This window comes from Neovison vison, chromosome 3 (assembly GCF_020171115.1).
Source record: "Neovison vison isolate M4711 chromosome 3, ASM_NN_V1, whole genome shotgun sequence".
Taxonomy (NCBI): Eukaryota; Metazoa; Chordata; class Mammalia; order Carnivora; family Mustelidae; genus Neogale; species Neogale vison.
In genome coordinates this window covers 217,502,319-217,514,904 of record NC_058093.1, presented here as the reverse complement: position 1 = coordinate 217,514,904, position 12,586 = coordinate 217,502,319, and the positions used below count along the sequence as shown (strand labels likewise).

Here is a 12,586-nt window from a genome sequence, read left to right as displayed (position 1 = left end):
ACTCACCTACTATCCTGCGCACAAGGGAAGGCCGGTCTGGATCCAACTCTTTCTTCAGACTTTCCACTGGTGAGTTCCGCCCTGAAGCTGGGTAGAGAGAGGCATGCCACTTTTCCGGGTCCCAGACACCATCACTACAAGTCAAAGGGTACACACAGTTAGCACTTGAACCTGCGGACCACATATGTAGTCTAAATTCTAAATTTCTTCAGGTGGTAAGTTATGAAAACCCCTTTCCAATATAAAACTCCATGGTTGCCATCAGAATGGTTAGCTCTTTTAACATGAAAACGAACAGCTACAGATGGTCCTTGACTTACTATGGTTCAACTCAAGAGGGTTCTACTTGGCAGCAGTGCACATTTAATAGAAACTGTGCTTCAAATTGTAGAAGTTTGATCACTGCCCAGGCTAGCAATGTGTGACATAATGACCTCCTGAGATGCCGTGCAGTGGCAGTGAGCACAGCCACAGCTCCCGGTCGGCAAGTGTAAACCACACCATTTTGTGTTTTACTTTCAATACAGCATTCAATAGGTTATGAGATATTCAACACTGTATTATATAAAAGGCTTCACGTTAGCTGATTTTGCCCAACTATAGGCTAGTAGAAGTGTTCTGAACACTTTAACATAGCTAGGCTAAGCTAAGACGTTCAGCAGGCCAGATGTTTTATATGCATTTTCGACTAACAGTATTTTCAACTTACGATGGGTTTATTGGAACATACCTCATTGTACACTCAGGAAGATCTATATTAATTCAGTAAGTAATATTTTGTTGTTTTTCTTTGTTTTTGTTTTTCATAGAGCACCAACAGTCACTTGAAAACCAGTGGTCTGGGGCACCTGGGAGGCTCAGTGGGTTAAAGCCTCTGCCTTCAGCTCAGGTCATGATCCCAGGGTCCTGGGATCGAGCCCCGCATCGGGCTCTCTGCTCAGCTGGGAGCCTGCGTCCCCCTCTATCCAACTGCCTCACTGCCTACTGTGATCTCTGTCTGTCAAATAAATAAATAAAATCTTTAAAGAAAAAAAAAAAGGAAATCAGTGGTCTGTTATAAATGAAACATCAGACACAAACCTTGTGGTGCGTGGGGATTACAGTAACTATGCTGTCCTACACAAAGAAGATGCTCCATAAATACTTAAGTTTACTGAAGGAGGAAAACACCCATTTGACTGAAGATCAGTATATAGGAGAGAAAAAGCTCTCACTTAAAGTAGTTCTTGGAATGCCTGGTATATCCTTTTCCAGAATTTTGATGCATACTGTTTCAGTTTTTCCCCACAGGCAGGACAGAAAGCTCTTAAGAACATAAAATGCGTGATCTGGGTTCTAGTTTGACACTCCCTCTCTCTTGATAAGGTGGTAGAGTGTGCAGAACAGGAGCTCTGGAGTCCAGCGATCTGGGACAGAATTCTAGTTTTGCCATTACCACCAGGGACATCCTGGATAAGTTAATAAGCTATGCCCTTTACTCTTCTTTTGAAAGGACTTCCCAATCCCTAGATCAGACCAGACTGTGCTAAACACAAGTAGCAGGGTACTCTGCACTTGCCCTTCACTGCCTGTAATGGTGGTAATGATAAACTCCGGAGTACCTCACTGTATCCTTCCACTGACCAATGCTCCATTAAGGCAGTATCTGATAGCACCTGACACAGTATCTGCCACACAGCAGCAGGTACCAACTAAGCATTTCTTGAATAAGTGAGTCAACCTGTCAATCTCAAACTCCTCACACTAAAGAAGATATTACCTATCTTCTGGTGTTGGTGTGAGGATTACCTAAGAATCAAATAAATTTTAACTCTGAGAAGAGAAATACCAGGATGGAAAGGTCTTTACTCTTTCTCCTTATTTTTATTATTATGACTAGCACATTTCCATGTCAGAATAAAAGTATGTGTACCCTGATAATTTTATGCCAAGAACGGTTTTTTGTTTTGTTTTACATTTTTTAATGATTTTATTTCTTTATTTGACAGAGAGAGAGATCACAAGTACGTAGAGCAGCAGGCAGAGAGAGAGGGAAGCAGCACTCCCACTGAGCAGAGTGCCTGATGCGGGGCTTGATCCCAGGACCCTGAGATCATGACCTGAGCCAAAGGCAGAGGTTTAATCCACAGAGCCACCCAGGCGCCCCATGCCAAGAACAGTTTTAACAAGAAAATTCAACTTGAGGCATAAAAAAGATTGACAGCTTTAATGAAAAACAAACAAAAAAACAGCTTATCTGAGACCTACTAAAAAAATCCTAACCAACTAGAACAGCCATTGTTCGAGCACCACCTTCATCAGGGGAAAGTGGTTGAATTGAGGAATTCAGACTAATTGACGAATTGAGACTAAGCAACATTCTGAAGAGCAGACATACAAATAAAAATAGTATGTCCTATTCAACCAATTAAACATAATACACTTTGTACATTAAAACTGAGGGCCAGGGGCGCCTGGGTGGCTCAGTGGGTTGGGCCGCTGCCTTCGGCTCAGGTCATGATCTCAGGGTCCTGGGATCGAGTCCCGCATCGGGCTCTCTGCTCGGCAGGGAGCCTGCTTCCCTCTCTCTCTCTCTCTCTGCCTGCCTCTCCATCTACTTGTGATTTCTGTCAAATAAATAAATAAAATCTTTAAAAATTAAAAAAAAAAAAAAAACTGAGGGCCATATGAACCATCTACCTTGATATTTAAGAAGTGACCTTAAAGTCCTTCAATTAGTGGCCATAATGAGTGCAATGCAGGGTTATTACAAAGATTTTCAGACCATAATTTAGCTCTAGTCTTCTCAGTCCAAAGTCTTCTACCTTTTAGGAAGGAGCCCAAGATGCAAGAGGGCTAACCTAAACAGCTGAATGGTTTTTCTGGCTGGAGGCAAGGAGCGAGGCAGACTAGTACTGCAAGGGTCAGAGTCCTCCTGACCAGCCTCCTCAGGGCAGGCCCTTGAAGGAGCCCCAAAGCACAGGGCAAAAACAACCACCAACAGCAAAAGCCCTGGAGAGGACTCCTGTGTTCAAATCTTAATCCTGCTTTCCGACTATGTGCCTCTGACCAAGTCATTTTCTAACTTTAGTTTCATCATTAGTTCTTTGAAAGGGAATTGGTTTGGTAGTCCTTAGTCCCATGAAGCTCAACTCTGAATAGTTAAAACTAATTAATAATAAAACTGATGAAGACAATGCAGTAAGGTGTTACATTGCCCACAGTTTATCTGTGATGTATATGAGCAGAAGCCCAACATCATTACCCTTGAAATCTCCCCACCCACCATTCTACCAAAAAAACTCTAAAACTTAAATTACCAAGTTTGGTGTAACAAGAAGTTGACTAGAGGGAGCACACCCCTCCCCCTACTGCCATACCTGTCATATTTTTCAGAGAGGCATGATGGCCTTTGTTTGGAATGAGGGCGTTCTTTTATATCCAAGAGTTCCTCCTAGAAAGAGAAACCAAATGGTAATTTTTGAATAATATTTCTCATACCATGTATTTTCAACTTATATTTGTTCTCAGTAATGACTGGAGTGCCTATTTTAAGGATGTCACACAGTTTTTATTTACTTACACCTGGGCTTATTCCAGAAAGGAATGGAGTTAGCTCATCTTACAAGAAGAAGCTCAAGCAGAATTGGCAAATAACTTCATAGTGATCAGTTTCTCGCTAAAAAGACAATTCTCTCACAAACTGCCATTGAAAAATATAGTTGGAGTCTACAACACTGAATGCTTATCGAGGTATGGAAGCTTCAGGCTTAAATAAGACCTCCAGTTAATTAATATTCTTAAATGCATTCGATTTACAAGCAGATAGATTTTGCCATTGTAAAGTTGCAAGAAAACAAAGCACCAAAAACATCCATTTACCATTTCTCTGATTTGCCTGTTAACATTTTCTCCCATTTAATTTAGCATTTGGGCTCTCTATACTTTTTTTTTTTTTAAACCACAGAAGAGTAAATTGGATACTCATGGTCCTTAACCCTCAATACTTCAGTGCTTATTTCCCAAGAATAAGGATATTCTTTCACAGTCTCTTATCCAGTTCCATGAGAGAATGAAGCCCTACAGAAAATAATTTGAGTGACTAGTTTTCCATTCTTCCACGGCCTGTATTTGGCCAGTATCACTGTAGAAGCATAAAAGAGAACCAAACCCATTGCATGTTAACAGATGCCTTAGGGCATAAGGGCTTACCTTCTACAAAACCTGGTTGAGAAGTGCTGCCAGTTTTATACAGTTGTCAATAATACTTTTATTTAACAATCCCTCCCAGATTCCAATTTGTCAACTAATCCAAAATGTCCTTTATATTGTTTTAGCCTCCAAAGCAGGATACAGTCGAGCATCAGATATTGACTGTCATAGTTCTTTGGGACATTTCTACAACTGAAACATCACTATAATTTCTTCTTTTAGGACACTGACATTTCTAAAGAATACAGCCTACTTTCCCTCGCCCCCAAAAGAACATTATTCATTTGAGGTTTATCTAATGTTTCCTTCTGATTACACTCAGGCTAAGAATCCACGGAAGAGAATACTAACATTAGAAATGTTGTGTCCATCTCAGACCATCACCTGTGGATACTGTGATGTCCATCTGCCCCTTAGTAGTAATCCTGATTTTGATCACCTGGTCAAGGTCAAGGTATTCTCCAGTTTTTCCTACAGTTCAGTTACTACTTTCCCACTTAAAACTACTGTGCAGTCTGCGAGAAGACTGCACATATTCTGGTCTTCATCAAAATTTCCCCCTGAACTTAGCATCTATCGATGAATCTTGCCCAAACCAATTCTGATTTCCCAACTCTATGCCTCTGTCCATATCTACCAGTCAGCAGGTGGCATTTCATTGGGAGGGAAAACACAAACCATCGCTCTTCCCCCATGTATTTACCTATTATTGGCATGGACTCATAGATTCCTAGTTTTTCCAATGGGTTTAGAATTCATTCATGTCCTTAATTATTTGGGGCTTTTTGGGAGCATCCTCAAGCTGGTTCCTGTGTCTTCTGACATGTCCCATCATTTTTTAAAAAGCACTTCCTCACTTTGTTTTATCTTGTACCCATCCTAGCCCTCGTGTCAGTCACCTAACTCAGAGAAATCTTGAGTTCCTTTAAGTGAGGAATGGTATCAGAACCCAAGGTCTGGGAATTAGGTATCCTCACCAGCTTCTCAGTCCTTTTGCCAGAGCTAGGTAGTAAGTGCAATTACACATGCAAACGTATACCATGCACATATGCTTTAACATACACATACCTGCTTGTACACATGCAGAGACAAAAAAACCACTGCTTTCTTGTTATTTACATTCCAACATTTTCTTAACAAAGTAAGAAAGGCAATTCCCAACCTTTCACTGCATAAAATGCTACAACTGCCTTGCATAAAACTATACACATACCACTGTGCATGACCTCAGTAATACCCCCATGTCAGGCCTCATAATAGAATGCCTGCTGCTTCTCTGATCACTGCTTCCCATATCCTGGGGTAAACATGGAGGAATAGATTTACTCTCTCAGCCTATAAGGAATCATTGCAAACAAGCATGCCATGAATTCACTATCTTTAGACACTTGAATCATCTAAATATTTTCTTCATGATAGCAAAATGCCCTAGGACCAGATGACATTTTGGTTTTAAAACCAGCATATCAATCATTTGATCATCTGTCTCTTTGATAGAGAGAGTGAGTGAGCAAGTGTGTGCAAGAGCACAAGCAGGTGGAACGGAAGGGAGCGGGAGAAGCAGGTCCCCTACTTAGCAGAAGATCCCAGGAGCTGGGATCATGATCTGAACCAAAGGCAAACATTTAACTGACTGAGCCACCCAGGCACCCCTATCATTTGCATCTCCTTAGGATTTATTAATGTCTTTTTAATTGGGAAGAAATACCTAGAAAAATCTAGAAGTCTGAGGTAAACAAAATTCCAAATAAGAAAATATCTAAAAACTGCCCAAAATTCTGAAAACAAACAAAAAAAACAAAACAAAACCTGTCAAAGCAATGACCTACAACCCAGAAATCACCAGTAAAGACTGGAGTCCAGGGAGATCATTAGGACACTGTGTCAGTGATGCAGGGTGCGTTCAGTGGTGGGTGAAGAGTGGCTCGACCAACAGTAGTTATGATGATAGTAAACATCGTAATACAGAAATCCTGAGGACAGGAAGGCTTAAAACATATTCCAGTAGAAACAGGAAGGACCTTATAATATAGGAAATATTTACACTACAGGAAAAAAATGCTGCAAAGCAACTGTCTGCTATTAGAAGAAACCCACAGATTATTTCCTATTTCCTTACCACCCTCAAATCCAAACATTAAACTAAGAACCCTAGTACACTATTAAACCAAGAGAAACATATCTTATACTTAAATATGTATACTCTCAATATACTAAAGTTTCTATGTAATAAGGCTTTATTTGAAACTTTTAACTGCCAAAGATAATTGGGAGACCAGGTGATAGGTGTTTTCTATTACTACCACACCTGTTGACTGAATCTAATGATTTTACTTATTTATTTAGGAGTCAACTGGAAAAGATTAACATTTTAACATGCCCACAAAACATGCAGGAGGACCAAAAGTTCTATTTGTGGGGATCAAAAAATGTTTTCACCAAGGTAACAATCTTACAAAAAGGGAAATGGGGAGATTAAGGAAATGATGATTCTAATTAATGTGGAATCCCAAATGGGATTCTGGAACAGAAAAAGGACATTAGATAAAGAAAGGAAGGACAGGTGAATAAAGTATGGATTTTAGTTAATAACAATGTATTAACATTGCTAATTGTAACAAGTATACCATACTAACATATTAACAGGGAGAACTCTATGATCCCAGTTTTTCTACAAATCCCACACTATTCTAAAAAATAAAATTTACTTCTACTTCATACCATATACAAAAATAACTCAAAACGTATCAAAGACCTAGACGTAAAAGTTGTAACTATAAAACTCTTAAGAAGAAAATGCAGGTGTAAAAAGTTCATGACCACAGATTAAGCAATGTTTCTTAGCTAGGATATAGAAAAAGCATAAACAACCCAAGGAAAAAAGCAGGTATATTGGACTTTAAGTTTAGGAACTTTTGAGCTTCAAATGACTATCAAAGTGAAAAGGCAATCCACAGAGGAAGAAAAAAATATTTATAAATCAGGTATCTGATAAGGGTCTAGTGTCCAGAATATGGAGAGAATGTGTATAATTCAACAACAAAAAGACACCAAACGATCCAATTTACAAATAGGTAAAAGATTTCAAGAGATTTTTCTCCAAAGAAGATACAAAAATGGCCAACAAGGACATAAAGAATGCTCAAAATCATTAGTCATTAAGGAAATGCAAGTCAAAACCACAGTGAGATGCCACTTCACACGTACTAGGATGGCTATTAAAAAAGGGAAAATAACCAGTAGTGGCAAGGACGTGGAGAAACTAAAACCCTTGTGCATTGCTGATGGGAATGTAAAACGGTACAGTTGCTGTGGAAAAACAGTGGCAGTTTCTCAAAAAGTTAAGCACGGTTACTCTATGACCCAGCAATTCCATGCCTAGGTATTTATCAAAAGGAACTGAAAATATTATATCCCCACAAAAACTTGTACACAAATGCTCAGAGCAGCATTATCCACAAAAGCGAAAAAATGGACAGAACCCCGTATGCCCATCAACTGATGAACAGACAAAATGTGGTAAGCCCATATAATGAATCCATTTTTATTTGGCAATAAAAAGGAATAAAGTATTGAAACATGCTATAACACAGACCTTGAAAAGATTAAAAGAAGCCAGACAAAAAAAGCACATACAGTATGATTCTGTTTACATCCAACGTCTAGAATAGGTAAATCCATGGAGTCAAAAAGAGTAGATTAATGCTTGCCAGGGACTGGGGAAAGAGGATAATGGAGAGACTACTAATGGGTACAGGAGTTTCTGTATGGGGTGATGAAAATACTCAAGAATTAGGTAAAAGTGATGGTTATACAACTTCGTGACTTTACTGAAAACCACTGAATGGTACACCTTTAAAGGGATGAATTTTATTATGTGAATTATATCTCAATAAAAATATTTTTAATAAATCAAACTAAGGTGTTGTTACCAGAGATTAATACTTTAATTTCTTTTCTTACAGACTTACTGCCCTAATCACAGACTGATAAATGCCAACAACCCTCAGATACGAGAGTTGCTCAGGTTGGTAAAAATGTTTTAACTTTCCCTCCCATATTATTCAGGTTGACTTTACTATGCCTGGCTTATATGAGGTGTGAATAAACACTCCGGCAACCGACTACACAACCTGATGGGGCTCTAAGAGCACAGGCAGAGCAGATAGCCAGTTATTACACTGGCATTAACAATGTCGGCCGCACAAACGGTGCTGCTGACCAAGCGGCTAAGACATAGCTCACCTGTCTAGAGAGTACGAAGAGCTATTTTCTTCGGTAGTAGGTTGTTAACTGGGAAATCAAAACAACGGTTCTTGGATAGTAAAAGTTGCTGGCAATAACTTCAAACATCTAGTAAAATTAGACTTACTGTTCTCGAAAGCAGGGCTTCTTAAACCAATTTCATGGCTCCAAGGAAACCATATGCAAAACCGTGCATTTCTGCGATTCCTGTATTGAGTATTCATACCTTCAAAAGATCTCCAATGGACCCCAAAGAAGTTAAGAAGTAGCACTTTAAATGGATGTTTCTGAAAATGTGGTCCAAAGTCCACCTGGATGTTCAGGGACAACGAGAGGCCCTCTTCATGGGGTTTAAAGAGTTAAATCTGTTACCTTCCACCAATGTCTCAAGTTGCAAAAGACAGTATTCCAGCCTACAAGGTCCCCCACATAAGTGGGGAGGGGATAAACCATGAGCTAAGTCAATACAAAAATTGCTGTCTTCATAGCTGTCCAGAGAACATTTCCTGTGTGCCAGGCTGAGTATCCAGCCACACGCAGATGACTCTTGGCCCTGGCCCCATGGCTCTCCAGTCTCTCAAGAGAAGTGTTCTTGAACTTGCCATCTCATCAAGGGCCCTTAAGAATAATATTCCTGAAAAGGCACCCTTTTGGGATATTTTCAAAGAAAATCTTCAACTTTGGCTAAAGGCAAAATACTTGGAAAGTGCCTACTCTAAGCTGGGCATACTCTCTCCGTATGATTATAGGAGGAAATACGAGAGTACCCTTTTGCAGAGTCCTAAGAACCCACAGGAACTTACTAATTATAAACAAATTCACTACAATCACCATCTGGACAGGAAGAGTTAATATCTGAAAACATTTTTGCACAGGTTTTAAAACCTGACTAAGCAAGAATTAAGCTGCTAATGGCCCAAGAGCCATACAGCCAAAATAGTATAAACACATTTTCTTAGTTTTAGCAGCCTTCCTCAGAGAAAATTTGTCAAGCTCCCCAAAACAATCTATTTGGGAATTACTAATACGGTGATCAGTTTTGAAGGAGAAAGCAAATGAATGTGAATATAAGACCAAAACAACAGTGGTTAAAACCCACATCCAGTTTCTTGTTGCAGAAATCCCATGTAGAAGCAGCTATGCATTCTGATGACATTCTGACATTACAAACAAATTTCACAGAAGCCCCTTACGTAGATGAAAAGGAAATATTCTTTACCTTTGTAAGGTAAATTTAATTCTTAAGAGTAAAACCCACAACTTTTTAAAAAACTAACATATATATTTTGTAAAAAGCACAGAGTTTTATTTCATTGTTAGCCGTCAAAAGACTCTAGAAGTGACCCAGTACTTCACCTGTGTGTGTGCCTGGCTCTTCCTAAAGAAGGCAAATGTCCCCAGAGCAGTATTTGGGTTGGCTCATCCGCCTTTGACCTCCTGTCCCAGTCCCCACTCTCCACACAACCAATAGCATTGGGGTTGGTCATCAAGCTCTTAGACAGTTGCTGACTGACCAGATATTCATTCTGCCAAATCAGATGACTTTTCTGAAAGGATTAGAAAGCTGTTAAAAATAGATCACAACAGGGTAATGGTACCCAAAGATGATAGCCAATGTAACAGTGAACTAACAACATAGGGGGTACATGGGATACATTCCACCATTCCCCACTTATGAAGTTTGTTGCTGGAGGCATCATTTCCAACAGTTCTTACAGGCAGGTCAGGATTTCAACAGTCCTGCAGAGCTGTTAAGCAGGACTTCGCACCTGGATTCATCTAAGCATCTAATGGTGGCTGATCTGATGCAAAGACTTTCTTCTACTGAAAGATCTGAAACTAAGGAAATGGGGGGAAACTAAGGGTATGGGGGAAAAAAACCCCAGAAAAGTCTGTTTTCTCTGTTGATCTGGCCAACACAATAAAAATAAACTTTGGCTTCTAAAAGTGTTCATACAACTGATTAAAACAATGTAAAACTTTAAGTAGGTAAAGACTAGAAGGAAGCTTAAAATCATTTTCAGGGTGGTGGCATTATGTATTCAACAGGACTTTCCGGTTTCATATTAAAATGGAAATGGTTACTGTGACATTTAAAAAATAAGCATCTTGATCTAAAGAAGGTACCTTTGAGTATGCCCGTCAGTACATCATAAACAGTTTTCATACCTTGTGTGCCAGCCACTTTTCTAAGCACTTAACATGCATTTTTCTCATTTATTCCCCATAAAAATCCTATCAAGTAGATGCTATTCCACCCATATTTTATGGAGGAAAAGGATGAGAATCGAGAAGCTAAGTATACAGCTGAAGACTGCACAGGGTAAGTAAGTGGTAAAGCAGGGGATCCTAAACCAGGCAGTGGGGCTCAACACCCCAATCCTTCTCTTCTCATCGCTCCTCTTGAGAGAACAAGGGAAGGGGCATGACACCTCCCAGCAGCTGTCACTCAGTGTCAGGTTTGTCCCTGCCCAGTGGACTACTGGGAACTCTGAATCAAACTGCCTCATCCTTAGGCAGGATTCCCTTAAGCCTGCCTCCATTCATAGCACCTTTTCTTGAATCAAAGGCCCTAGCCACAAATTTCTATGTTAAATGACTGGTTCCTTATCTAGCTAGAAGTTCCCTCCATGAGCAAATAGGAGAGGATACTCATGGGGCAACAGCCCTGAATCCCAACTTTTCAAGATGACTGTTCCAAGAATGAGAACAGGTACGAAAGAATAATCAGAAGACAGTGTTGGTGGCGTTGCCAGTTGACGCCCCCTGGCGTTTCTGAACAGCTGAAACTTTAAGATTGTATAATAATTTCTCATACCATAATTTTGCCTTCCCAAAAGACATCCTTATTTTTATATTAGCTTAAGAAGTTTGTAGCAAAACATGTCCCTGAAATACCACCTGTCAGAAGTTACTTCTCAACTCAGTTTTTGGAAAATATCTATGAAGTTACCAAATGAGATCTCTTGTAGAGTTAAACCTGACCATTTGACTACTGACTTCAACCCAAGATTTAAATTCTACTTCCTCTTTTCTCAAGGCTGGACTCCAGTCTTGCAACTGATTCTCTCCAAGAAGTCTAGAAGGACATAAATCAGTCCATTTTAGGTGCTTGTCTATTTTTTTTTTTTTAAGGTTTTTTAAATGGTTTTAAAGCAAAGACACAGGGGCACCTGGGTGGCTCAGCTCAGGTCATGATCTCAGGGTCTTGGGATCAAGCTCCACAGGCTCCCCTCTCAGTGAGGAGACTGCTTCTCCCTCTTCCTCTGCCCCTCCCCCGACTCATGCTCTCGCTCTCAAATAAATCTTAAAAAAAATAAATAAATAAAGCAAAGACATATACATGGCTGTATCACTGTGACTAACTGCCCATCAGCTGCAAATTAGGGTGGACTCCTTTGAAGAGCTGTATAGACACTGATAAAAATGGTGCCAATTTATAACTAATCAAGGCAACACATGAAACTAAGCTCAGATAACCCAATGCCTACTTTTTAGCCGATATATTTAAGGTAGATGATTAACACTGCTCAGTATCAAGCTGAATGTTATGGGTATTCCCTGCTTTTATTTATTTATTTAAAGATTTTATTTATTTGACACAGAGATATCACAAGTAGGCAGAGAGGCGGGGGTGGGGGTGGGGGTGGGGGTGGGGGTGGGGGGGTGCGGTTTGGAAACAGGCTCTCCGCTGAGCAGAGAGCCCAATGCAGGGCTCGATCCCAGGACCCTGAGATCATGACCTGAGCCAAAGGCAGAGGCTTAATCGTCTGAGCCACCCAGGTGCCCCTCCCTGCTTTTATATACTGCTCAACTGGTAGGTGATAATACTTTATAAGTAATCAGTGGCAAGACACAGGAGCAAAGGAGGAACAGCACCAAGTATGTACACTCTAAAATGAGTCCCTCCACTCAAAGAAAAAGAACATGGATCTGAATAGTGGAACAGTCCAAAGCATTTTTACTCTGTATTTGAAGAAGTAAATGGTATCACTAATAGCAAGTACTACACAGAACTGGTAAAACAAGGACCTCTGGGGACGCCTGGGTGGCGCAGTTGGTTGGACGACTGCCTTCGGCTCAGGGCGTGATCCTGGAGTCCCGGGATCGAGTCCCCCATCAGGCTCCCAGCTCCATGGGGAGTCTGCTT

General features: G+C 40.2%; 1 protein-coding gene across 5 annotated transcripts in view; it reads right to left on the bottom strand.

The window, feature by feature from the left end:
- EIF4ENIF1 (eukaryotic translation initiation factor 4E nuclear import factor 1) overlaps positions 1-12,586 on the bottom strand; it is a 43,779-nt gene that overhangs the window by 27,255 nt on the left and 3,938 nt on the right. For all 5 annotated transcript variants that reach the window (XM_044243874.1, XM_044243873.1, XM_044243875.1 and 2 more), the window contains exons 3-4: positions 3,360-3,433; positions 7-134 (exon numbers count right to left, since the gene is read on the bottom strand). In XM_044243874.1, the coding sequence (XP_044099809.1) occupies positions 7-134; positions 3,360-3,433 (202 nt within the window). The remainder of the gene's footprint in view (positions 1-6; positions 135-3,359; positions 3,434-12,586) is intronic.